Source organism: Artibeus jamaicensis, unplaced genomic scaffold (assembly GCF_021234435.1).
Source record: "Artibeus jamaicensis isolate MK-2021 breed Jamaican fruit bat unplaced genomic scaffold, CSHL_Jam_final contig_332, whole genome shotgun sequence".
Taxonomy (NCBI): Eukaryota; Metazoa; Chordata; class Mammalia; order Chiroptera; family Phyllostomidae; genus Artibeus; species Artibeus jamaicensis.
The window spans coordinates 20,979,715-21,007,386 of NW_026521788.1; the positions used below are offsets into that span (position 1 = coordinate 20,979,715).

General features: G+C 39.3%; 1 protein-coding gene across 1 annotated transcript in view; it reads left to right on the forward strand.

Annotated features, from left to right (window-relative positions):
- Positions 1–2,736: 2,736 nt before the first annotated feature.
- The window catches only part of KIFBP (kinesin family binding protein), a 34,897-nt gene continuing 9,961 nt past the window's right edge, over positions 2,737–27,672 (forward strand). The window contains exons 1-5 of the mRNA XM_037130688.2: positions 2,737–3,209; positions 12,035–12,133; positions 15,296–15,375; positions 15,685–15,868; positions 18,687–18,771. Of these exons, the coding sequence (XP_036986583.2) occupies positions 2,784–3,209; positions 12,035–12,133; positions 15,296–15,375; positions 15,685–15,868; positions 18,687–18,771 (874 nt within the window). The 5' untranslated portion in view covers positions 2,737–2,783. The remainder of the gene's footprint in view (positions 3,210–12,034; positions 12,134–15,295; positions 15,376–15,684; positions 15,869–18,686; positions 18,772–27,672) is intronic.

A 27,672-nucleotide genomic window follows, 5' to 3' on the forward strand; every position in this document is an offset into this window, starting at 1 on the left:
GTAACCAAGAAACTTCGCAAACCACTTTTGACACGTTCTCTCAGTTACAGCACCTTCTCCATATACTACACAGATCTTTTTTTGCATTTCAGTTGCATTTTTAACCTTTATTTTTTAAATTTATTTTTAGAGAGGGGAAGGAAGGGAGAAATAGAGGGAAACAAACATCAATGCGTGGTTGCCTCTCATGTGCCCCTCACTGGGGACCTGGTCTGCAACCCGGGAATGTGACCTAGACTGGGTATTGAACAGGCAATCCTTCAGTTTACAAGCTGGTGCTCAATCCATTGAGACACATCAGCTAGGGCCCTTTCTTGAAATAATACAGTATAATATGCCAAAAATGTGCATATTCTTCCACTTTCAATATTAAAATGGCTGCACAAAAATTGAGCGATTTTTAAAAAATGCACACTGATATGACAGCTGTCACAATACAATCTCACAAAATTGTTTCAAATGAAGGTGAAGCTAAAGACAACTAAGCATTACTAGAGCCATCGTACAGAAAAAAAACAAAAGAACTTTTTGGCTAACTCAATACATTTGTCTCTTCTAATTGTTACCTTCCATGAGCTAGGTCTCAGGTCACTGTACTCTATACCACTCATTGGACAGGCTCCACACAAGTTTCCTTACATCTCACAGGGAATGCTCAGCCCTCAAAATACTGGTATAAAAAGAAGGCCAAGAGAAGAAATATGTTCCCCAGACGTCAGCTAGAACTCTTTCATATCAAGTTTCCTAGTCTGATGTCTGTTTATTATGTGTGTCTGGGTAAGGATTTTTCAAAAATGTTTTAGTTTTCATCTGGTTGTTCTTCCAGCTGGATCTTTAGAGGTCAGCACCATGTGTCACGGTGGTTTATTTATTGACCTCCTACTATGAAAAAATAAAGCGTGATGATTAAAAAGTGTGTGCTCTGGAGCAAAACTGACTACTTATCATATGTGACTTTTGATAAATTATTTATCTCTCTGGAATTATTTACCACAATTCCTAGTCTACAGAAAGAGAATAATAATAGTATCTCACAAAGTTGTTCTAAGGATTAGATTATTTTAATATACAGAATGTAATATAGCTCATAGTAATTAGCTGCCATAATTAATTGTCAATCACTTTTCTATTCATGAACAGGTATATACTGAGCATCTATTATGTTTATTACAGTAGTTCCCTTTGCCAGTCTCCTTGTTTCTTCCCTTGTCCCCCTTCAGTTTTCTGAATAATCCTGTAAGTCAGATCTTATCATTTCTTCCTTAGGAACCATCTATGGCCTGGAGACCAAGTTTTGGAAGTGATCAACACATGTAACGGAATCCTAGAAATGCATAAGGTCTCTGGGACAAAAATTAGGATGGAATCCTGAAGAACCTTAACATTTTTAAGAGAAAGACATTTAATTTCTTTTTTTTAAGATTTTTATTTATTTATCTTTGGAGGGGAAGGGAAGGAGAGAGGGAGAGAAACATCAATGTATGGTTGCCTTTCATGCATCCCCCACTGGGAACCCCAGGCATGTGCCCTGACCAGGAATCCAACCGTGATCCTTTGGTTCACAGGCCCACACTCAATCCACTGAGCTACACCAGCCAGGATCATTTAATTTCTTTTATGCCCTAGAATAATTCTGTAGAGGTAAGTAATACATGATCACTTATGTTTTACTATGAGTCACCCGAAGCTTAGAAAAGTTAACTTGTTGATAAAGCAGATTTGAGTTTCCAAAATCATTGCTCTCTTGTGTATCTCAAAGCATTTTACATAGCTAGTGATTAATAGTTAAAACCTTCTCCGACCCCCTCCATCGCGCCCCGAACTTGACTTGCTTATTTATGAAGGTATGTAATGGAAAAAGTCAAACCCATGTGGCTTGTCACAGCTCTGGGATTTATTCAACTCTTGCGTGTCTTTGGGAAGTTGTGTACAACTCTATAACCCGTATTTCAGAGTTGAAGTGAAAATATTTGCTTATCACGGAATGCTTTTTACATTCGTACCTTTCATTCAACGGGCTGAAGAGAACAATTCGGCTCTCGACCAAGTTGCTCACAGGAAAAGGTCTAGGTGGCAAACAAAATTTCTTCTCCACCCAACAAACATTTCTGGCTGATACCTACATAAACAGTCACCGTTTCTCAGGTGACAGACTAAGGAGATTGTTTTCTAACAATTCGCTCTGGACAGCCTTTCTAAACGAATTAAGTTTGAGAAACATAGTTTCACTGCGTATTAATACTATAAGATCTATAAGATCCTTTTACATTTTTTCATGATGGGCTTACTTATACACTAATATCAAAAGAATTATGCCTCTCAGCTTATAAAAGAGCTGTATAATAACAGGAACTATAGCTCTTTTTGCTCACTTGTATCAAAAACAGGAACTATAGCTCTTTTTGCTCAGCTTATATCAAAAACAAGGTTAGATATGTTTGCAAGCAATATTTCCATATGTTATATTAAGCCAGCCAATAGTTTTGTATAGACAGAACTTCGCCGGTTCTAGAGGGAGGAATTAGCCAAAGCAGAGGGCGGGGCTGCAGGTGTGGCCACCTCCGACAACCTCGTTTCTATGACAGCGGTTGCTAAGGTAATCATGCGTCTTTCCATTGGTCACTTACGAGCATATTGCGGTTCCCTTGAGGACTTCATTGGTTACCGTTCTGCAGTGCCCGGGCCCATCGGGGCCGTAAGTGAAAGTGAAGTGTCGCAAAGCAGAAGGAAGGCGGGAGTCCCAATTGGAAACATTAAAGGAAACCTGAAGTGCGGAGTCCGCTATGGCGAGTGGTGTGTGGGCTGAGATTCGTGAGAAATTCCAGGCCGCGCTGGCCCTGTCGCGGGTAGAATTGCATAAAAACCCCGAGAAGGAACCTTACAAGTCCAAATACGGCGCCCGAGTTTTGCTGGAAGAGGTCAAAGCGCTGCTGGGCCCCGCGCCGGAGGACGAGGATGAGCTGCCTCAGGCCGAGGAGGGCTTGGGCGCGGAGGCCCACGCCCTGGGGCTGCCGGCGGAGGCGGTGGAGGTCGAGGGCCCGGTCGCCCAGCAGGCAGTGAGGCTGGCGGTCATTGAGTTCCATCTCGGGGCGAACCTCATCGACACGGAGGAGCTGTCGGCGGGTGAGGAGCATCTGGCGAAATGCCTGAGGCTGCTGCGCAAGTACCGGTTGTCGCAAGACTGCGTTTCTCTGTACATCCAGGCGCAGGTGAGAGTGAGCCCGGCCCGCTGCCGCCCTCGGCCAGAGGCGAGGGGCTGGAGAGGGGCCCCGACTCTTGCCTGGGCCAAAGGCAAGTGTTATGGGGTGCAATGTGTCCCACGTTTTGGACGCTTTGGGATTAGCGTCTTCCAGCTCCCTCTCCACCCTCACTTGCAGCCTCGCGTAGCCGTGTTCAAAGCCATTATTTTCCCGAGACTCCTACGATCTCATAAGCCTTTTCCAACTTCTTCTCCGCCAGTCCTAATCCTGTTCATTCTAAGGAAAAGTCAGTGTAATTTTAATCTTAATTTAAGGTCTCAAGGGAATTACAAAGAATGGCCGCAGTGCATTCTTAATTTAAAACAAAATATCTGAAATCTTAAGTTTCTATTCTTGCCGTATTCATTCGTTCGTTCCCCAGCGAAGTCCTGCCCATTCTTTAAAACTCATCTCAAGACTCACCTCATACTTTTAGTAACTTGATTTTGATCGTTTTATTCCTAATTGATGCCTCCCTCCCTTCGGAACCTTATTTCTTATATCACTTTGTTCCCCATTTATATGGTACCTGGTTTACTAAAAAATCTGACATTCTCGTCAGATTTGAACATAACACTTCAAAATACAACTCTTTGTGTATACCAGGTACTTAACATTTACCAAAACTGATGTTATGGTAAGTAGGCCTCAAAAAACTCAAAATTGAATAGGAAATTGTATAGGTCATATTTTGTGATCACGGCTCAATAAAGTTAAAAGCTGTGTAATAACAGGAACTATAGCTCTTTTTTGTTCACTGTTTGTAACCTTAGTATTTGGCTCCTTGTAGGCCATTCTAAAAATTTGTTGAATGGATGAATGATCTAATGAAATCAATAAGATACTGAATTCAAACAAAACCTCAATTATTTGAAATTTTCTTAAGCCACGTGGCTGCTTAAGATCTTAGAATATTTAAAAAATTACTTGAATATTTTGTCCTGGCTTGTGTGGCTCAGTGGATAGAGTGCCGGCCTGCGAACCGAAGGGTCGCTGGTTTGATTTCCAGTCAGGACACATTCCTGGGTTGCTGGCCAGGTCTGTGCCCTGGAAGCTACGGATGGATTTATCTCTCACACATAGATGTTTCTCTCCCCCCTTCTCCTTCCCTTCCCATCTCTCTAAAGGTGGAGAAATAAAGTGTTTAAAAGAAAATTAAAAATTACTTCAATATCTCAAAAATAGAAGCTTTCCTTAATGTGGTATAGAATCTCCACTGCTTATTGTATTTTATTAATTTTCATATTTTAATATCTGAAATCATTGTGACTTTATAGCTGATTGATTTTATGTTATTTACTTGGAAGTGTTTTCTTTTTGATACATAAAATAATTGTGTGTCTTACAATTTTTGACATTTTACCTTCAATGAAATACATATTTCAAACAGCCAACCTTTTCTGATTAGAGGTATCCTTAACTAAATCAGAAACACAAACCTTAATTAGATGTTCTGTCTACTATAATAATACAGAAATCAAATGAGTGTTATTTTGGAAAAATAAAATAATTTATAAAAATAAAAATCATTTGCATGTGTGATCCTTCCTAAAAAAGCTGAAGTCATCAATTTAGAAATAACTAGGATTATCATTTTGATGAAGCAGGAGGATATAAGATAAATATATCAATAGTATTCCTTTATATAAGCAATAACTTGTTGAAAATATTATTTTTAGAAATTGCTTTCATAATAGTATTAGGGGTGATAGAATTGATAATCTTTTTTAAAAATTTATTTTTAGAGAGAGGGGAAGGGAGTGAGAAAGAGGAGAGAGAAACATCGATGTGAGGCTGCCTGTCCTGTGACCTCTGCAGGGGACCTGACCTGAAACCCAGGCATGTGCCCTGACTGGGAATTGAACTGGCAACTCTTGGGTTTGCAGGCTGGCACTCAGTCCACTAAGTCACACCAGCTGATCTTAAAAGGAGAGATGAGCCCTGGCTGTTGTAGCTCAGTGGATTGAGCACAGGCCTGCAAACAAGAGGATCACAGTTCGATTCCCAGTCAGGGCATATGTCTGGGTTGCAGGCCGGTTCCCTGCAGGCCAGTTCCCAGGGGACACAAGAAAGGCAACCATACATTGATGTTTCTCTCCCTCTTTCCTTCCCCTCTAAAAGATAAATAAAATCTTAAAAAAAAAAAAAAAAAAGGAGAGATGTACTATGTTCCAGGGTGGTAAAATTAAACATAATAGCATCGCCATCCTGGCATTTATTTGTAGGTCTGGTGCAGTTCCTGCTGAAATCACAATAGGTTTTTTCTTGGAACTTGACAAAATAATTGTTTATCTGAAAGAATAAAGAAAAGTGAATATAAAAATATGAAAAGTAACGCACTAAAACTAGCCTACCAGGTACTAAAACAATATAGCAGTAGTAATTTAGTTCGATTCTGTTTGTGCTAGTCTGTTTCTTAACTCTGCTGTTTAACTGATGTGTTTATTCCAGTGGCATTAACACACCAGAACATTTTATTACATTTAATATTTGCTATGCATGATGAGAGATTTGACCTCACTAATAATAAAGCAAACTAAAAGAGTGAGATAGAAAAATTATATCAGATTGGGAAAGATTATGAAAGGTATTGATTATATTCATAGTTGGAGAGACTGAAAAAGTGAATACTAGCCATTTACATTACTGCTAGGGGAAATATAAATTTATCCAACTTCTCTGAAGATCAGAGGTATCAGAACTCTTAGTTTTATTTATTTATTTTTTGTAATTTTCTCCATTATTGTTTAGTCCCCTTATACCCTACTCCACTCCCCCTCGGGTATTAGAACTCTTGAGTTAAAACTTTGACTGAAAAATTCCACATCAGTATTATAAAATAATTTAGGATTTATATGCAAAGGTATGTTAACATGGATGTTCATCATGGCATTGTTAATTTAAAAACTGTTAGTAGAAATATGGTTAAGTAAATGCTGATACATTCATATAGAACACTGATTTCAGTTGGTGTGCTGCAAGAATTTTCAAAACATGCAGTACCTGACTAGTCAAGGCACTGACCTCTTTTCTTTTAGATTGTCAAATAAAAAAATGACAACAGCCAACAGAGTAGCCATCCAGTATGAATAAAAATTTATTTATTTTTGTTAGATCAGGAAAAAATTGAATATATATTTTTAGTGTGCTGCAGAATTTTAATAATTAGTTTATATATGCCATGAGATGAAAAAGGTTGAGAATCATTGATATGGAAGAACAGTATGCAGTCATTAAAAATAATGATTTATATTTGTTAACCAAAAATATCAACCTTGAGAGGGAGAGGGATGACAGGCATTTTTGGAATTATGTAGAATGATTCTGTTTTGGTAAAAGACTATGTATGTATGTAAGAAAAAGTTTGAAAGTATCACTTTGTGTGAATTTATGATATTTTGACTGCTGTGGCACAATCTGGTATCTTCTTCCTGGCAAATTATAGGTGTATGGAATCTGGACCCACATTAGATTATCAAGAGAGACTGTCCCCTCCTATCTTTACCAGGTTCTTGGAGCCTTAGGAATGATTTTTCTTCTAATTTTTGCTGACAGCAGTATACACTTGCATTATCATCTTGAGTAGAAACTCATAGCTATGCACATCACTTTAGTAAAATTCCCTAACACATTAGCATATTGGTCGATTATCTCTCTACCCTAGGATACACACATATGTCTAGGGAGTACCTTTTGTGTGCGTTTATGGTTTTATTGAGGTACAATTTAACATGATAAAACTGCACATATCTAAAGTATACAGTTTGATGAGTTTTGACATACACATGAAACAATCACTACAGTCAAGGTAGTGAAAATATCCATCACTGCTAAAAGTTTTCTTGTGTTCCTTTATAACCCCTCCCTCCCTCCTTTACTCTTCTCTCTCCCTTCTTGCCCTCCTCCCCCACATTTTCTAGAATTTAACAATGAAATCATATAGTGCATACTCTTCATTGGGCTCACTTCTTTGATTCAGCATCATTTTTTTTGTTGTGTCTGAGATGATCATGTTTTTTTATTTTTTAGTCTTAATACAGTGAATTTCATTGACTTTCCGATGTTAAACCAACCTTTTCTTCCTGAGATAAACACCTGGAGTATTTAACCAAGTAAAACTTGGGTAAATTGTTACCACTGCTACTGTTGAACTCAATTTGCTAAAATTTGATAACATTTTTTTGTATCTATGTTCCTGAAGGATATCAGTCTGTAGTTTACTTATGTCTTTGATTTAGAATGAGATGGGAACTGTTCTTTCCTCTTTACTTTTCTAGAACAATTTGTGTGGAGTTAGTATTATTATTTCTTCCTTACATATTTAGTAGAATTCACCAGTAGTAGTACTTTGTTAGCTGTCTTTATTTTATATTTAACCTTTTCCAAACCTGGTGTGGTATCTTGAGGGCAAGAACACGATGATGTTCTGTGAATGGTACAATATTTTCTGGTGTATTATTGTAGGATTTATATTATATTTACTTATATATTTTCAAAGATTATATTTATTTTTAGACAGAGGGGAAGGGAGGGAGAAAGAGAGGAAGAGAAACATCGATGTGTGGTTGTCTCTTACACACCCCTCATTGGGGACCTGGCCCGTAACCCAGGCATGTGTCCTGACCAGGAATCAAGCCAGTGACTCTTTAGCTCACAGGTCAGCACTCAATCCACTGAGCCACACCAGCTAGGGCAGTTTATATTATATTTAAAAAACAACTCATGTAGAATGTCAGTAGCACTTATCTCTGTGGCATAAACACTTCAAACACAAAAACTGTAATTTTGAAAAATCAATTCTAGATCCCTTGCATGGTAGTTACCTTCAGGACTTCAATGGGTTATGATTCAAAAGAAAAACTTCAGTTATTTGTAGGTTTCTACTTGGTTTAAGATTTATCACACACCAGAGTTGTTGCTTTCTGTGGCACAGCCTACCCTGGATCTAGCAGATTAAGTGCATCACCAGCCCGTCAAAATAGTGCAGTTATGGCTAACTGGTTCCTGGTACTGGATAAATCTCTAGACTGCTTAGGCTAGGTACAGTATGCTGGGGGTGGGCTTACTGGTGTCATGGCCAAATGGAATATCTCAAGGGAAAATAAATTGAGCTAGGGACTGAGAAAAGGTAATTGTGGATCCATGACTAAGATCAGGAAATGATTGTTAAGGGAGATTATGTTTGAGGCTGGGTGAGCAGAATAATTTGTAAGTTAGTAGTGCGCCCTCAGTCTTCCCCAGTGTCCTGCAAAGGACCTCATAAGGAATATAGAGGAGAAAACTGCCCAGTCTCTCAGTACATTATCACTATGGTCTGTAGTCCTTGGCACAAGGATCTATCGGGCCACTTAAAATAATTACAGAACAGATATCTTACATGAAGCCAGACCAGCGGTCTTTGTTATGGGGAATGTTTATCTTTAAACTGTACGTTTGCTAAACATTTTGTGTGCCACATACCCCTTTTGCAATCTAGTGGAGCATATATTTCATAAAGCAGTAATTATTTTAAATATATAAAATAAAGTATAAAAGATTATAAAGGGAATCAGTAATATAGAACTTATAAGAATATTTTTAAAAGATTTTATTTATTTACTTTTAGAGAGGGGAGAGGGAGGGAGAGAAACATCAATGTGTGGCTGCCTCTTGCACACCCGCATTGGGGAACCTAGCCCGCAACCCAGGCACGTGCCCTGACTGGGAATTGAACCGTCTTCCCTTTAGTTCACGGACTGGCACTCAATCCACTGAACCACACCAGCTAGGGCAGAAGTTAGAAAAATATTTTTAAAACAAATGTATGATACAGTAATAGGTGAGCTTTATTAACACTGAACAACAATATCTAATGATGTATCTAATGTCTATAATATTTTTAAGATTATTAAAATGTATTTATTTTTAGAGAGGGGGAAGGAGAGAGAAAAAGAGGGAAACATTGCTGTGAGAGAGAAACATCAATCGGCTGCCTCTCACATTCACTCAGCCGGGGACCTGGTCTGCAACCCAGGCCTGCTCCCTCACTGAAAATGGAACTGGGGACCTCCCAGTTTGCAGGCTGGCACTCAACCCACTGAACCATACTAGCCAGGGCAAATGTCTCTAATTTCAAAGTAATGATGAATGTAAATATTTCGTGATATCAGCTGATTGTGATATGGAGATTTTTTTCACTTTGATGGGTCACAAAATCTCAGGAACTAAATACTGTTGCATTTTGTTTCCTGCATTTATAATGAAAAGATGCTAAATTTTAGTAGAACTTAATGAAAATAAATTATAATGCTTTTCCCATCCATATTCATAGACTCTGAATTTTATTCCTGGGTACCTTATGCATCTAGACCCCAGAGTAAGAATCTGCATTAAAGCCCTGGCTGGTGTAGCTCAGTGGATTGAGTGCAGGCTTAGAGGATCGTGGTTCGATTGCCAGTCAGGGCACCTGCCTGGGTTGCAGGCCAGTTCCTAGCAGGGGACGTATGAGAGGCAACCATACATTGGTATTTCTCTCCTTTCTCCTTCTCTTCCTTTCTAAAGATAAATAAATAAAATCTAAACAACAAAAAAAGAATTTGCATTAAAAACTCTTCCTATCCTGTTCCCTTCCCTAAGGAAGTAAAAAAAAAAAAAAAAGATGGTAGAAATCCAGCCTGTGAAGTTTCCTCGAGCCTAAAGGACTCCCCTAAGGAGTGGGAGACAGTCTAACTTTGTTTTCTAAAGTGGGCGGGGCGTGCAGTCTTGAGTTCTGACCCTCTTAACAGGCCTGAGTTACTCTGTACAGGGCCTGATAAAGGGTCATACGGCAGGGGACAGACGGGCTTGTTTTTAAAAGGTTATTTAGCACTGAATCTTAGAGCTTTGTGGCAGCAGAAGGAAGTTGGTGCTGTGGAAATCAAAGGAAGTGATCAATACAAGAAAAGACAATACAAATGAAGAATTTTTTAGTTGACTGGATATAATTACAAAACTATAATTTTAAGAACTCCAGAAAATAATTGTATGTTTCATTGTTTGAAATGGTAAACATTAGGAATCTGACTTCACTGATGAGTAAAGGTATATAGCATCTTCAGAGTTTTCATAACATAACTTGAATAATTGAAATTTGAGATTTCATGTCCATTTATTCAGGCTATGAACCAAACAATAACTGTTGAGTATGTTTCCTTTTTAAGAGGTCTCTGGAAATTGTAGATATTTGAAAACATGTTTCTGGCTCATCGTTATCTCTATATTATCTATTGCTATTAAAATGTTACCCCAAATTTAGCATCTTGAAAAAACAAACTTTTATTAGGAATCTAGGCATGGCTTAGCTGGTGGCCTCTGGCTTAAAGTGTGTCATCAGGCTGTTGTCCTGTTGGGGCTGCACTTGAAGGCTCAAATCAGGGAGGATCTCGCAAGCTCTCCACGGGATTGCTGGCAGGATTCAATTCCTCACAGGCCGTTGGTTTGAGGGCCTCAGTTGACCTCCCTCAGTCCCTGCCACATGAGTCAGTGTACCGGGTGACTCACAGCATGGCAGATGGCTTCCCTCAGACAGAACGGGACAAGGAGCACCCAGAATGGAACCACAGTGTTCTGTAAACTAGTTTTGGAAGAGACACTCTATCATTTCTGCCATACTTTATTTGTTAAAAGTAAGCCATACCCTGATCCGGGTGGCTCAGTTGGTTGGGTGTCGTTCCGCAAAGTGAAAGGACACTGGATGCATTCCTGGCCAGGGCACGTGTGTGGGTTGCAGGTTCAGTCCCCAGTTGCAGCCGATCAGTGTTTCTCTCTCACAGCGATGTTTCTCTCCCTCTCTTTCTCTCTCCCTTCTCCTCCCTCTAAACAATAAATAAAATCTTTTTTAAAAGATTTTAAAAATAAACATTCAAAAAATAAAAATGAACTTAAAAATAATCTTTTAAAAAGATTTTATTTATTTAATAAAGATTTTGTTTATTTATTTTAGAGAGAAGGGAGGGGAGAAAGAGAGGGAGAGAAACATTGGCTTGTACAAACAGGCATGTGCCCTGACTGGAAACTGAACCTGAGACCCTTTGGTTTGCAGGCTGATGCTCAAGCCACTGAGCAACACCAGCCAGGGTGATTTTATTTGTTTGTTTGTTTGTTTGTTTGTTTGTTTATTATAGAGAGAGGAGAAGGGAGGGAGAAACAGAGGGAGAGAAACATCAGTGTGTGGTTGTCTCTCACATGGCCCCCACTGGGGACCTGGCCTGCAACCCAGGCATGTGCCCTGACTGGGAATCAAACCGGCAACCCTTTGGTTCACAGCCTGCACTCAGTCCACTGAGCTACACCAGCTAGGGCAGATTTTATTTATTTTTTAGAGGGAGGAGAAAGTAGGAGGAAAGGAGGGAGAGAAACATTTATCCGTTGCCTCTTACCATGCTCCCAACCTGGGATCTGGACCACAACCCAGGCATGTGCCCTGACCAGGAATTGAACCAGCAAACCAGTGACCTTTCAGTTTGTAAGTCAGCCCAACCTGATCCACAGCAGTTAGGGAAATAAAGTCTTTAAAAAGAAAAACAAAAAGCAAATCACTAAATCCAGTCCATACCTAAGGGGAAGAGATTATGCAAGGTCAAGAATACCAGGGGGCATCAATCATTAGGTATCCGTCTGTAGCCGCTTACCACTACATAAGGACAATATCGTTATGTGAATAACTCACTGTTAGTCAGAGTAGTACTAGTTGATAGGTAAATGTTGACTTTGAAACTATGAAAGTTACTATAATTAGAAGTTTATATTGTCATTGTTTCTTTTTTTTTATTTTGCAGAATAATCTGGGAATCTTGTGGTCTGAAAGAGAAGAAATTGAAACAGCACAAGCTTACCTAGAATCATCAGAAGCACTATATAATCAGTATATGAAAGAGGTATGTTGCATGTCAGATAAATTTTAAGATTTGATTGAAACTAGTCAAGAATCAATATTAAGAATTCCTCACTCACAATATTATATATAACTCCTCATTGTACATAGGGACCTCTCTATAGAGCTGTTTAGGTGGCCACCTAAAAGCTGTACGTACTTGCAGGTACTGATATAAGTGATTTACAAATTTTAACTCATTTAATCCTCATGACAGTTTATGAGGTGGGTACTTTTATTGTCCTTATGTTAGAGATGAGGAAGCAGAGCACAAGAGATTAAGTGACTTGCCTCCACACACTAGTGAATGATGAAGCTGTTGATTCCAGCCCACAGGATCTGACTCCAGAACTCATACTTTTAACCATTACAAGTGCAAGGTGCTCCTTTAAGAACACTGTAGTGTCAATTGATGATAGCAGATAGAAGGAATGTACAGTAAACAGAATGCACAGACTGAGCATTCCTATTTGCTTTGTCAGTTTAATTCATTAGACTTATTGTTTTTGCTATGTGCCAGGTACTATGCAAATATGCTGCAGAATCAGATATGAATAAAGTATGGTCTCTTTATTCCAGCTGCCCCTGGAGGATAAAAGTTGAAGGAAATCAACATGTTAATTATAACCACTAGAAATTTTCTTTTCTTTATTTTTTAAGATTATTTATTTTTAGATAGAGGGGGAGGGAGGGAGAAAGAGAAGGAGAGAAACATCAATGTGTGGTTGCCTCTCACACACCCCATACTGGGGACCTGGCCTGCAACCCAGATATGTGCCCTGACTGGGAATTGAACTGGCAACCCTTTAGTTCACAGGCTGGTGCTCAATCCACTGAGCCACACCAGCCAGGGCACCACAAGAAATTTTAGAATGTACATTTAGAATATGTGTTAATGGGCCCTTAACACTTTTTTCTGAGGAATGTATCCCCAAGTTGGAGAAGTTTAAGTCACGGCTTTTCTACCTTGGTGTTACTACTTTTCTCCTAAAGTACTAAGGAGAGCAGAGCACCACAAAGCCAAATTGACATGTTGGTCTTCTTTTGTGATTCTAAGCTCTCATTCTTAATACATGAACTTACTAAATAAAAATCTGTAGATACCAAATAACTATAATATTTCATTAAAGAATAGTATTAATAAGGAAACATGAAACTCTGTACTTGTATACCTCTGTTTTAGTTAAGAGACTGATTTAACTGTTAATGTCACACACAGAATATGGTAGTCATAACAGTGAAGTGTGCACATAAAATAAAACATAGATTAATTCCCCTCATCAAGACAGGGGTAAGCATACTAAATAAATAAGTCTCAAAATTGTAGAGGCAGTCTCTGAAGAACTGCTTATCTATGGTGTTTGCCTTGGGCCTTGTTTCCTGTCTTTGTCATTTTTACTTTCTGGGAATTCTAGGAGCCCAAGTCATGATGCTTTTAGTGTTTGTATCCAGGATATAAGACCACTTTTTTTTTTTTTATGGGAAGCATTGTTGCTATTTGGTAGTTGGTGAATTCAGTTTAAAGCAGGGTTAGGTTTGTAGATGGGACTTCTCTCAAAGAAGTAGAATGAGGCACAGATTAAGTACTGTTCTTTTGGAAGATTTGAGATACACATATTAACTCATTGAATCCTCAAAGTATCCCTATGAGATAGATACTCTTATTATTCTTATTTTATAGAGTAGGAAACAGAAGCATGAGGCAATAAACAATGGATTCACTAGTTTTAATGTCCCTCTATTGAAAGAGGGTAATATATATGCTTGTTCCTTGAAAAAAAATTAGAAAATTTATTTAAAACTGATTTTTCATTAGTGGTCAGGTTAGAACAATGTTACTCTAAGGATGTGTACATTTTTCCTGTTTGTCATGCTTATATAGGTTTTTGAAATTATTTTATATTATTTTTATTTTTTAATATATTTTATGGATTTATGCCATTATAGTCATCCCATTTCCCCCCTTCATTCCCCTCCACCCTGCACACCACCCCTACATTCCCCCCTTTAGTTCATGTCCTGGTGTCACAAGTTCTTTAGCTTCTACATTTCCCACACTACTATTGCCCTCCCCCTATTTTCTACCTACTGTATATGCTACTTATTCTCTTTACCTTCTCCTCCCTTCTCTTCCTCCCACTCCCCTGTTGCTAACCCTCCATGTGATTTCCATTTCTATGGCCCCACTCCTGATCTAGCTGTCCACGTAGTTTGCTTTTGTTTTAGGTGTGGTTATTAATAACTGAGTTTGCTAAGTGAGTTTGCTGTCCTTTCGCTGTTCATATTTTTTATCTTCTTTTTCTTAGATAAGTCCCTTTAACATTTCATATAATAAGGGTTTGATGATGATGAACTCCTTGAACTTGAACTTATCTGAGGAGCACTTTATCTGCCCCTCCATTCTAAATGAAAGCTTTGCTAGATAGAGCAATCTTGGATGTAGGTCTTTGGATTTCATGACTTGGAATACTTCTTTCCAGCCCCTTCTTGCCTGTAAGGTCTCTTTTGAGAAATCAGCTGACAGTCTGATGGGAACTCCTTTGTAGGTGACTGTCCCCTTATCTCTTGCTGCTTTTAGGATCCTCTCCTTCATTTTAATCTTGGCTAATGTAATTATGATGTGCCTTGGTGTGTTCCTTCTTGGGTCCACCTTCTTTGGGACTCTCTGAGCTTCCTGGATTTCCTGGAAGTCTATCTCCTTTGCCAGATTGGGGAAGTTTTCCTTTATTATTTGTTCAAATAAGTTTTCCACTTGTTGCTGTTCCTCTTCCCTTTCTGGTACCCCTATAATTCGGATGTTGGAATGTTGAAAGATGTCTTGAAGGTTCCTAAGCCTCCAAGTTTTTAAAAGAACTTTTTTTTTTTACCGTACAGACTCAAGACTTCAAATACTTAAAAAGGCAAAGTTTTCTCTTGTTTTTAGTGTGTTTTAAATTCACTTGAAATAGCAATTAAAATCTTGTCACATGTGAGTTTGTAGGAAATCTCCTTTTATTGCTTTGACTCTTTCATATATTATGGTTAGGAAAATTACTTCTAAGGTAACGTGAAATGAAGTGGTAGAAAGTATATTGGACCATTACAAATTTTGATTTCTCTCATTTCTCCAGAAGAGGGCGCTTGGTGTTTAGAGTAAAATTTTAGAGTTTTGTTTTTCTAATTGTAGATTGGGATTCCTCCACTTGATCCTACTGAGCATTTTCTCCCTGAAGAAGAGAAACTTACTGAACAAGAGAGATCAAAAAGGTGAGTAGGTATAGGAGTCAGCTGTCACAGGTATTTCTACATAGTATAGATGATTGTTCAAAAAATGTTTTCTCTCTCACTGTACTCTCAAAGGTTCTAGAATGTAGATTCTGATACAGATTAAAACCTCCATTTGCCATTTACTAATATGTGACCCACTTCAAATCTAAGGCTCAGTTTCCTTATCTGTGAAATAGATAGAGTAACCATACCCAATTCAAAAGTTAGTGAGAGCATCAAGGTAAATATATATGAATATTCTGTATAAATTGTAAACCATTAAGCAAATAAGGGTTTTTTCCTTCATAGATTTGAGAAGGTTTATACTCATAACCTGTATTACCTGGCTCAAGTCTACCAGCATATGGAAATGTTTGAGAAGGCTGCACATTACTGCCACAGCACTCTAAAACGCCAGCTGGAGCACAGTGCCTACCACCCAATAGAGTGGGCTATCAATGCCGCTACCTTGTCGCAATTTTACATAAATAAGGTAAGCTTCTTGAAATTGTTATCTAACCAAGTTACTGATAGAATATGTGAAATAATAGGCCAAATAGTGCCTTGAAAAATACCATCTTTTAAAAATAGGTAGCTTATATTTTATGATGTGAACTAGACAGAAAAGTGCATCCCAATTTGCCAGTGCACTAAAATTCTGTAGCTTTTGTTGCATTAATCTATTGAATCTTAAAATACTGAGTTTTATCATTGTCTTACATGTTTCTGGTCTCTAAAATTACATGTTACCTAAGGCCAATTCTTTTTTGATGTAAGCATGCTATCTTAATTCATTTTAGTGTGATGGTACCTTAAAGTGAAGATTTATCTTATAGATACAACTTTATCTTTAGGCAGTGGTAATCTGGTACTTACAAGAATTTGCCGGAGGAAGTGGACTGTTAAATGTGGGCTTTGATAAAAGCATGTGATGCATTTCAGTTATTCTTTAGAATTAATTCCTTTATAATAATATTCTTTATGTTGGAAATATCTGCTTAGTTTCAGAGTTCTAGGTTTTTATTATTGATATATACTTTTCTGGAGTATTACATAGGGACAAATTTGAGCTTTTTAGTTGTTTATCAGAATTATTCAGAATCATGTTGTGTACTTCTAATTGATCTGTTTCTCTAGTCCTAAGAATTGTTTTTTAAAAAAGCATTTATTTTCAGATAGGGGAATGGAGGGAGAAAGGGGGAGTGAAATATTAATGTGTGGTTGCCTCTTACACACCCCCTACTGGGAAGCTGGTTGGCAACCCAGACATGTGCCCTGACTAAGAATTGAACCTGTGACCATTTGGTTCTTAGGCTGGCACTCAATCCACTGAGCCAGGGCCTAGTCCTAAGAGTTTTTAATGCTGAAACACTTTTAAGCCACCTTTCCCAGCTAGATTTTCTTAATCATGTATCTCAGCAATAAAAATTACTTTTATTTGTATTTCTGATTCACAAGTCTAATTCACAAGTTTTAGTAATTTTTTGCTTATCAGAGTTCCTTCTTAGATATCTCTGCCTACCTGCTACTGTAGCCTTAGTGGGCCTTTAACCTTTCTAAAATTTTTGTTAGTGCTGGTTCTGTAAATGCGCCCTATGTTTAAGTATTGTCCCACAGAATTTCATTCAGAAAAGCTATTAGCAGGAGAGAAAGGGCTGTGGTGACTGCAGCATCGCTTCTAGGACTTTGGTCTAAGATCAGCATGTAAGTAGTGCTACTGCATATATCAGAGCATTCAGTTAAGTCGATTCATGCACCCATTTCATCGTGGCTGTCATCAAAAAGTGTTATCTTGTGCCTCTGCTTGTGGCAGCATTTTTATAGTTTCTGGAGGCCTCTTATTTGTTTTGTTTAGCAACTTTAAAATTATGTGTTCACTGTGATTTTAGTTAATACTTAAAATAACATTGATGTTACTAATACTGAGGTATCTTGATATTAATTTAAAGTATAATTTAACATTTAAAGTTGTTAAGCATTCTTTATGTGGAGCATGCATTAATTTTTATCAGTACCTCCCCTACTCTGTGCTTTTTTTTTTAATCAAAATATTTTGTAAGTTTTTGTTACAACTAGCTAAGTTGTATTGCAAAAAGAGAGATTTGAACCATGTTTTTAAAAAAGCAGTTGTCATTTATATCACCCTCATCTTCATCTGGTTCCAGTGATGAGGTTTCGCTGCTCACCGAGTTTCTCCCTGGCAAGTGCTGAAGTCCCACATTTACCAGCCACCTAGAGGGCACAAGGGCGCTGTTCTAGTAGTGGTTGCTCACAGGGAGCCAGTCTGGAAAAAGTGGAAGTGGTAATGATGGGCAACGAATTGTGGAGGGACAATTAAAGCCGTTTATGTAAACTGTAACGTCTAGTTTTTTGAGGTTTAACGCCAACACTTTGATCTGTAGATGTTGCTGGGCTAATACTACGTGTGGTTGGTCCCCAGCTATTCTCAAGATGGCTTCTAAATTTGCCATAATGAAGAGCTACATTTAATGCTGAGATTTTGAAGTCCTAGTTAAGCATCAAAAAATTTCTTAGCAAAATCTGGTATGAAGTAGACATTGTATTTAATGAGGGTGGCTTCCAACTAAAAGTTGGACTTTAACTTTGTACTTCCGCTGGGTGGTCCTGTGACTTACATGGTAAATGCAAAGTGTTTATATTAACAAGGAGATCTTCTCCAAGTGTTTGAGAAATTTACTGTGCCCAGATTTGAATTATGAAGTCCTCCAAGCGCATTGGTAAAGCAGTTTTGTAAAGTTTATCTGTGGAAATTCTTTGACTTCAGAACTTAGTGGGAAGCCTCATTATAAATTCCAAAGATTTTAGAAGACAGGAATCTCTTCCTTTCAAAATTGATTCTTTTTGCCTTTGAATGGTAGGGTATAAAAGGGACTTCTAAACCTAAAAAATTTAAATATTTAAGTCCTTTGACACAATGTAAATGGTCAAATTTATCATGCATGGGACTTTGGCTGTTGGGACTGAACCGAAAGACTATCTGAGGCACTTTGAGTCTGTGATGATATGATGATGATAGTCTTTCGGTTCAGTAGAGCCACTTGAATCAGCAGCTGTCTTCTAGCCAGTTTGGATTATTAAGAGTTTGGGGGCATTGTACTTTTTGATGTAACTTTTTAACCCGGTAATACTGTAATATGTCATATACCTTCTTAATGTTCAGCAACTTCCAGTCTCCTTAGTGGTTTTTATCTGATTTTAATAGCTTTTCTCATATCAAAAGACAATATGCAATATCAATTGCAAGAAAGGCTGCGGGCACTTGCATTTACTCTTGTTCATTTCCTTACCAGCTGTGTTTCATGGAGGCCAGGCATTGTTTATCAGCTGCTAATGTCATTTTTGGTCAAACTGGAAAGAACCCAGCCACAGAAGACAGTAAGTTTATGTGTATATGTTTATTATGTATAACTTTAAAAAAATTTTTTTATTTATCTTTAGAAGGGAAGGGATGAGGGAGAGAAATATCAATGTATGGTTGCTTCTCAGGTGTGCCCTGCTGGGAACTAGTCCCTGCTGGGAACCGGCCTGCAACCCAGGCATGTGCCCTCACTGGGAATCGAACCATGATCCTCTGGTTTGCAGGCCCGTGCTCAATCCACTGAGCTACACCAGCCAGGGCTACTATGTTCTTTATTTATTAAAAACTTGTGTATTCTTTTTTTAAATTATATTTTATTGATTATGCTATTACAGCTGTCCTGATTTTCTCTCTTACTTCTCCTCCACCCAGCACACCCCACTTCCTCAGGCAATGCCCCTACCATTGTTCATGTCCATGGGTCTTGAATATAAGTTCTTTGGCTTCTCTACTTCCTATGCTACTCTTTATATCCCTGTGGCTATTCTCTCACTACCTATTTGTGCTTCTTAATCCCCTCACCTCTTCTGCCATCCTCTCCCTCCACCTCCCATCTGGCAACCAACTTCTTTCCTTTGCTGCTTTTAAGTGTCTCTGCCTCCAACCTTTGGCCTTTTAATGATGACGTGTCTTGGAGTGGGCCTCTTTGCATCTATCATCATTGGGACTCTCTGTACTTCCTGACTTGCATGTCTATTTCCTTCACCAAATTAGGGAGGTTTTTGTTCACTGTTTTTTCAGATAGATTTCTAGTTTCTTGTTCTTTCTCTTCTCCTTCTGGCACCGCTCTGGTGCAAATGTTGGATCTCTTGAATGTCCCAGAGGCTGCTTCCACTGTCCTCATTTTTTTGGATTCTTTTTTCTTCTTCGTGTTCTAATTGGTGGTTTTTCTCTTCCTTATGTTCCAGATCATTGATTTGATTCTTGACTTCATCCACTCCACTCTTGTTTCCCTGTAAATTGTCCTTTATTTCAATTAGTGTATCCTTGGTTTCTGACTGGGTCTTTTTTATGTTGTTGAGGTCCTCAGTAAGTTCCTTGAGCATCCTTATAAACAGTATTTTAAACTCTCCATCTGATAGATTGCTTACCTCCATTTCATGGAGCTCTTTTTCTGGAGACTTGATTGATCTGTTCTTTCATTTGGGCCATGTTTCTTTGTCTCCTCATTTTGGCAGCCTCCCTGTGTTTGTTTCTATATATTAGAGGCAGACCTGCTATGACTCCTTGTCTTGGTAGTGTGGCCTAATGTAGCAGGTGTCTTACAGGGTCCAGTGGCACAGCCTCCCCCATCACCCAAGCTGGGTATGTGAGGTGTGCACTTCATGTGGGCTGAGTATACCCTCCTCTTGTAGCTGAGCTTTGGTTGCTGTTGGCACATCAAAGGGAGAGATTTACCAAGGCTAGTTAGTTAGTTGCATGGACTGCCTGTGACCACTGACCACCAACTTCCACTGTCCATGGAATATCAGCTGTGCAGGGTCAGGGTGGTGGTGCTCCAGCTTGGTCTGTAGCTGTCTACAGGGTGTACTGGCCCTGGGGTTTTCTGGGTGGTGCTGGCCAAGGTCAGCCTCCACTTGTGTTTTGCCCAGGACCACCCTGCCTGAGCTGTAAAGCAATCTGAGATGGCTGCTACTTGTACTGGGCTTGGAGATTCCCAGGTGAAGTCCACCTGTGAATCTAGGCTGGCTGCTGCCACTAGTGCCAGGCCTGGGGCTCAATGAGGCCAGCTGTTGCCTGTTTGATGGGATTTAGGAAGCTGTTCAGTATAAGTCCAAGACCAGCCATTCATATGGAAAACCAGCTTGGGGTGGGCCATAAGTTGGGTTGGGCAGAGCCTACAGGGATCTCCAAGGCAGGTCAAACAGTGTTAGCCAAGATTTTGGAGCCAGATATGGCACTAGCTTACTGTCTCTGTGAGGGGAGAGTTTGGAAAAGGGACAATGGCTTCTGCTTACCTTGATCCCAGATACTTCAGTTCTTCCCTTTATGCCACTGGTGCTTTTCAAGCTGCTATCCTGGTGTTGGAGTTCAGATGTAGTAAGTCTGAGTATATGAGTCCGTATGTGGGTTCTTTAAGAGGAACTGCTTGGGATTCCAGTATTTTCTTCCACTGACTCAGTTCCTACTGGTTTTTGCAGGCAAAAGTTGTGGGGAGTTATGTTTCTGGTACTGGAACCCTGGCCTAGGGAGACTGGTGTGCAGTTGGGACTCCTCCTTCCCAAAATATATCTCCCAAACTTTTATCTACCACATATTGGTGAGGGGCTGGCCTGTTTCGCTCCTGCAAGCCTCCTACCAGTCTGGATTGATGTGGTTTCTTTTTCCCTTTTTAATATATCTTATTGATTATGCTGTTACAGTTGTCCCATTTCACCCCATTTATTATCCTCTGCCCTGCACCCCTCTCCCACCGGCATTCCCCCTCTTAGTTCATGTCCATGGGTCGTACGTAGAAGTTCTTTGGCTTCTACATTTCTTATACTATTCTTAACCTCCCTCTCTATTTTATACCTATCATAAGTAGAAAGCTACTTATTCCCTGTACCTTTTCCCCCATTGCCCTCCCTAGCTCCTCCCCATTGATAACCTCCATGTGATCTCTTTTTCTGTGATTCTGTTCCTGTTCTACTTGTTTACTTAGTTTGTTTCTTTGGGTTTTTTTTTAGGTTCAGTTGTTGATAGTTGTGAGTTTGTTGTCATTTTACTGTTCACATTTTTAAACTTCTTCTTCTTAGATAAATCCCTGTAACATTTCATATAATAAGGGCTTGATGATGATGAACTCCTTCAGCTTCACCTTATCTGGGAAGCAATTTATCTGCCCTTCCATTCTATATGAAAGCTTTGCTGGATAGAGTAATTTGGGATAGAGGTCCTTGCCTTTCATGACTTCTTTCCAGCCCCTTCTTGCCTGTAAGGTTTCTGTGGAGAAATCAGCTGATAAGTCTTACAGGAACTTCTTCATGGGTAACTGTCTCCTTTTCTCTTGCTGCTTTTAAGACTCTCTCCTTATCTTTAATCCTGGTACATGTAATTATGATGTACCTTTGTGTGCTTCCTTGGGTCCAGCTTCTTTAGGAGTCTCTGAGCTTCCTGGACTTCCTGGAAGTCTATTTCCTTTGACAGATTGGGGAAGTTCTCTTTTGTGTTTTCAAATAAGTTCTCATTTCTTGCTCTTCCTCTTATTCTATGATTTGGATGTTGGAATGTTTCAAGTTGTCCTGGAAGTTCGCTAGCCTCTCCTCATTTTTTGAAATGACTTCCTTCTAATATATATAATATTCCATTGTATATATACAATTTCATCATCCATTTATCCATTGACTGCTACTTAGGTTACTCCATATCTCAGCTGTTGTTAAGTAATGCTGCAATGAACATGGGGGTACAGGTATCTTTTTAGGTTAGTGTTTTCCTTTTCTTTGGATATATACCCAGAAGTGGAACCGCTGGGTCATAAAGTAGCTCTATTTTCATTTTTTGAGAAACCTCCATACTGTTTTCCACAGTGGCTGCACCGATTTATAATTCCCACCAAAAATACACAAGGGTTCCCTTTTCTTCACATCCCCACCAATACTTACTTCTTGACTTTTTCATACTAGCTGATCTAAATACTGTGAGGTGATATCTCATTGTGGTTTTTGATTTGCTCAAATATAAATGTTAACTGATTTTTAAGACTAAATAAAACACGCTAACTAAAAAACTGGACATTTGAATACATCACTTCTGCAGTATTCCAACCAAAATTGTATACAGTAGTGCCCCCTTTTCTGTGGTTTTGCTTTCCATGGTTTCAGTTCCCCTAGGTCAATTATAGTATGGAAATGTTAAATGGAAAATTCCAGACATGATTCATAAATTTTAAATTGCATGCTATTCTGAGTAGTGTGATGATATCTCATGCTATCCTGCTCCCTTTGTCCACACCGTGTATATGCTACCTGCTGTTAGTCACTTAGTAGTCATCTGGAGCAACTGCTGTGGTAATCACAGTGCGTGCGTTCATGTGACACTTATTTTACTTAATAATGGTCCCAAAGCACAAGAGTAGTTTAAACTTTGTAATAGGTATGTATATATGAAAGGGAACCAAAAAAACTGGAGTTATCTTCTAGGGGGTTGGCCCCTTTTAAAACAGTTTTCTCCCTCTAGGTGGATGTTCTAGGAACCCATCTGTATCAGTGTACCAGCTGGCATTGTTGTGAGAAGCTATATTCGACTTAAGTGAATTTTTTTGAAGATTCTTTCAGCCTGTTCGCCCATTTCATGATGGGTCATTTGCAAGTGTACCTGCCCACACTACACTGAGTATTCAGCAGTTTTGACCAAAACCCAACATGACCCCCCATGCCATACCCTCCCTATTCACCTGATCTCACCCAGAGCAAATATATTTTTGTTTCCCCAGATGAAAAAAGTCCTCAAAGAGAAACATTTTGCTGATCTAGAAGTGGTGAAAGAGAAAATGTCAAAAGCACTAAAAGGTGTAAAAATCAATGAGTTCAAAAACTCTTTTGAGCAGTGCAAAAAACATCTCAATAAGTATACTGCACCAATAGAGAGTACTTTGAAGGTGACTAAAGTTTCAACTTGTAAGAATACATACACAGGACTTCCAGTCAAGATGGTAGCACAGGCACACATGGCTCACCTCTATACAACCACGTTAAAATTACAACTAAAATATAGAACAACTGTCACTCAGAACCATCAAAAATTGAGCTGAATAGACATCTGACAACTATAGAATTAAAGAAACCACATCCATCCCAACTGGTAGGAGGGGTAGAAACGTGGAATGGGCTGGTCTCTAACCACATGTGGTGAAGAAAAATTCAGGAGGGGTATCTTGGGACTGAGGAGTCCCAGACCCACACCCAGGTCCCCCAGTCCATTATTCCAGTGTCAGGATGATACCTTCCCACAACTTTTGCCTGCAAAAGCCACTGGAAATTGAGTTGGGACAAGAAACTTCTAGAGCCCCAAGCAGTTCCACACATGGACTCATCGACTCAGACTCACTCACTCCCTGAGCTCCAACACCAGGTGTTCAACAGCTTGAAAGGCACTAGTGGTACATAGGAAGAAACTGAAATGTGTGGCATCAAGGTGAGCAGAAGCCATTGTCCCTTTTCCAAACTCTCCCCTCACAGAGACAGTAAGCTAGTGCCATATCTGGCTCCAAAATCTTGGCTAACACTGTTTGACCTGCCTTGGAGATCCCTGTAGGCTCTGCCCAACCCAACTTATGGCCCACCCCAAGCTGGTTTTCCATATGAATGGCTGGTCTTGGACTTATACTGAACAGCTTCCTAAATCCCATCAAACAGGCAACAGCTGGCCTCATTGAGCCCCAGGCCTGGCACTAGTGGCAGCAGCCAGCCTAGATTCACAGCTGGACTTCACCTGGGAATCTCCAAGCCCAGTACAAGTAGCAGCCATCTCAAATTGCTTTACAGCTCAGGCAGGGTGGTCCTGGGCAAAACACAAGTGGGGGCTGACCTTGGCCAGCACCACCCAGAAAACCCCAGGGCCAGTACACCCTGTAGACAGCTACAGACCAAGCTGGAGCACCACCACCCTGACCCTGCACAGCTGATATTCCATGGACAGTGGAAGTTGGTGGTCAGTGGTCACAGGCAGTCCATGCAACTAACTAGCCTTGGTAAATCTCTCCCTTTGATGTGCCAACAGCAACCAAAGCTCAGCTACAAGAGGAGGGTATACTCAGCCCACATGAAGTGCACACCTCACATACCCAGCTTGGGTGATGGGGGAGGCTGTGCCACTGGACCCTGTAAGACACCTGCTACATTAGGCCACACTACCAAGACAAGGAGTCATAGCAGGTCTGCCTCTAATATATAGAAACAAACACAGGGAGGCTGCCAAAATGAGGAGACAAAGAAACATGGCCCAAATGAAAGAACAGATCAATCAAGTCTCCAGAAAAAGAGCTCCATGAAATGGAGGTAAGCAATCTATCAGATGGAGAGTTTAAAATACTGTTTATAAGGATGCTCAAGGAACTTACTGAGGACCTCAACAACATAAAAAAGACCCAGTCAGAAACCAAGGATACACTAATTGAAATAAAGGACAATTTACAGGGAAACAAGAGTGGAGTGGATGAAGTCAAGAATCAAATCAATGATCTGGAACATAAGGAAGAGAAAAACCACCAATTAGAACACGAAGAAGAAAAAAGAATCCAAAAAAAATGAGGACAGTGGAAGCAGCCTCTGGGACATTCAAGAGATCCAACATTTGCACCAGAGCGGTGCCAGAAGGAGAAGAGAAAGAACAAGAAACTAGAAATCTATCTGAAAAAACAGTGAACAAAAACCTCCCTAATTTGGTGAAGGAAATAGACATGCAAGTCAGGAAGTACAGAGAGTCCCAATGATGATAGATGCAAAGAGGCCCACTCCAAGACACGTCATCATTAAAAGGCCAAAGGTTGGAGGCAGAGACACTTAAAAGCAGCAAGTGGAAAGAAGTTATTTACCTACAGAGGGGGTCCCATAAGACTTTCAGCTGATTTTTCAAAAGAAACTGCAGGATAGAAGGGATTGGCAAGAAATGTTCAACATCATGAAAAGCAGGAACCTATAGCCAAGATTTTTCTACCCAGCAAAGCTGTCATTAGAATTGAAGGGCGGATAAAGAGCTTCCCAGACAATAAAAAAACTAAAGTACTTCATCACTACTAAACCATTATTGTGCGAAATGTTAAAAGAACTTAATTTAAGAAAAAGAATAATACCAGAACTATGAACAGTAAAATGACAAAAAATACGTAAGAATCAGCAATTCAATCTAAAAAACAAATTAAGCAAACGAGAAGAACAGAGACAGATTCATGGATACAGAGCATTTTGATGGTTGCCAGATGATTGTGGGGGAATAGGTGAAAGGATTAAGAAGTAAAAATAGGTAGTTACGGAATAGTTTTGGGAATGTAAAGTACAGTGCAGGAAATGGAGTAACTGAATAACTTATATGCATGACCCATGGACATGAACAATGATGGAGGGATTGCTGAGTCAAGGTGGGCAAAAGGGTAAAAATCAGGACAACTGTAATAGCATAATCAATAAAATATAATTTAAAAAATACTTTATCCTGTAAAATATGTAACATTCTTATATAGGTTCCCTGAGCATGTTTTAGTAAGGTATCAATCCAGTGATTTTTGCTTTTAAACCTGAAGAAAATTGAAGAACCTAGATCATCAGATCATTCCTGAAAAGGAAAGATCAGGGGCATGTTCCAAAGAACAGTCAGTCGTCGTTATTTGTGGATTCCATATTTAGGAATTCACCTACTTGCTAACTCCAGAGTCAATACTTGATGTACTTCTCTGCTCATTTGCAGGCATGCGCCGAATAGCAAAAAATTTGAGTCGTCCAAGGAGTACATTCCCAACTGAGGTTGAACAAGGCAATGCTTTGTCTTCTTGTTCCATCTCTCACACTGTAAAACAAGTGTGGTTTGTTGTTTATTTAGGGCCACATTTTTTATAATTTTGTCCTTTTTGTTGTTTAAAATGGCCCCCGATTGCAGTGCTGATGTGATGTCTAGTGTTCCTAAGCATATGAAGGGTGAGATGTGCCTTACGGAGAGAATACAATGTGGAATAAGCTTCATTCAGGTGCACATTTTAGTGCTGTTGGCCATGAACTTAATGATCAGTGTTAATTATATTAAATAAGTTGTCCTTAAATGAACACATGTATAATATTATATTTTGATTAGTTGACAAACATGTTATGACCAGAGCCCATTGGAACTGAACTGTGTATTTCCCCTAGGAGCAGTGTTTCAGCATTTGCTAATTCAGTGTCCACAGTGACTTTATAAAATGTGACTACCATGAAGAACAAGAGTCAACTGTATGTTGTTTCCTTGTAAGAGAATTCAGGTAGAAAGTTTTAATGTTTGGGATAAAAACCACTTTTTCTACTGAAACGAATGTTCATCTGAGGGAGATGATCCAACCCACTGGAAACTTCATCAGTGGGTTCCCACCCACTGGGAGCTTCTGTGTTCCTTGGGAGGAGAGTTGATTCTCTCTGTGGAGATTGGGCAGTGCTTCTGTTTACTTGGCGTTGGTGGTGTTGGGCGCACACCCCTGTTGATGGAAAAAAGAAGACAACAGAGGAAAGTATGCAAATTAATAGGTATACTTTAGTTAATCTAACATGGTGACTGAAAATGTTATTTCATGCTTATAAAGGATTTTTTAAAAACCCTCCCTCGAGGACATGTTCATTGATTTTAGTGAGACAGGAAGGTGGGGGGTGAAGAGAGAGACATTGATGTGAGAGAGACACATTGATTGGTTGCCTCCTGTATGCACCCCTACTGGGAATTGAACCCACAACCTACGTATGTGCCCTGACCAGGAATCGAACCCACAGCTTTTTCGTGTTCAGGACAACGCTCCAATCAACAGAGCCAGGGCTGTAATAAATTTTTTTTTAATAGTAGTGAAAAAAGACTACTGAAAACCAAAATGATTTAAGCCATGAAAATACTTTAAATAAATTTTTCCTTGCAAAAGGGAAATCCTTACACAAATGTAACAATAATTGGGTAAAATTGGACATGGGACTCATAATACAAAATGAAAGAATTGGTCCTTCATTAAATCACCTTCATCCTTCTGAACATTATTTTGGGGGACACTTTCCACTCACAACTACTTTTAATTCACAAGAAACCCATTTTAGTTTGGATTCCACTAAATTGGAAGTTTTGACAAATTGGTTAGGAGTGATGCTAACTTTCACTTGGTCGATGCTCTTTCTTTTTTACCAGAGACCACAGCATAGGGACAGTGATAAAAGCAAATGCTTAAACAATTAGAGGGACTTGCTTTCACTGCTTCATAAAGATCCATTTAT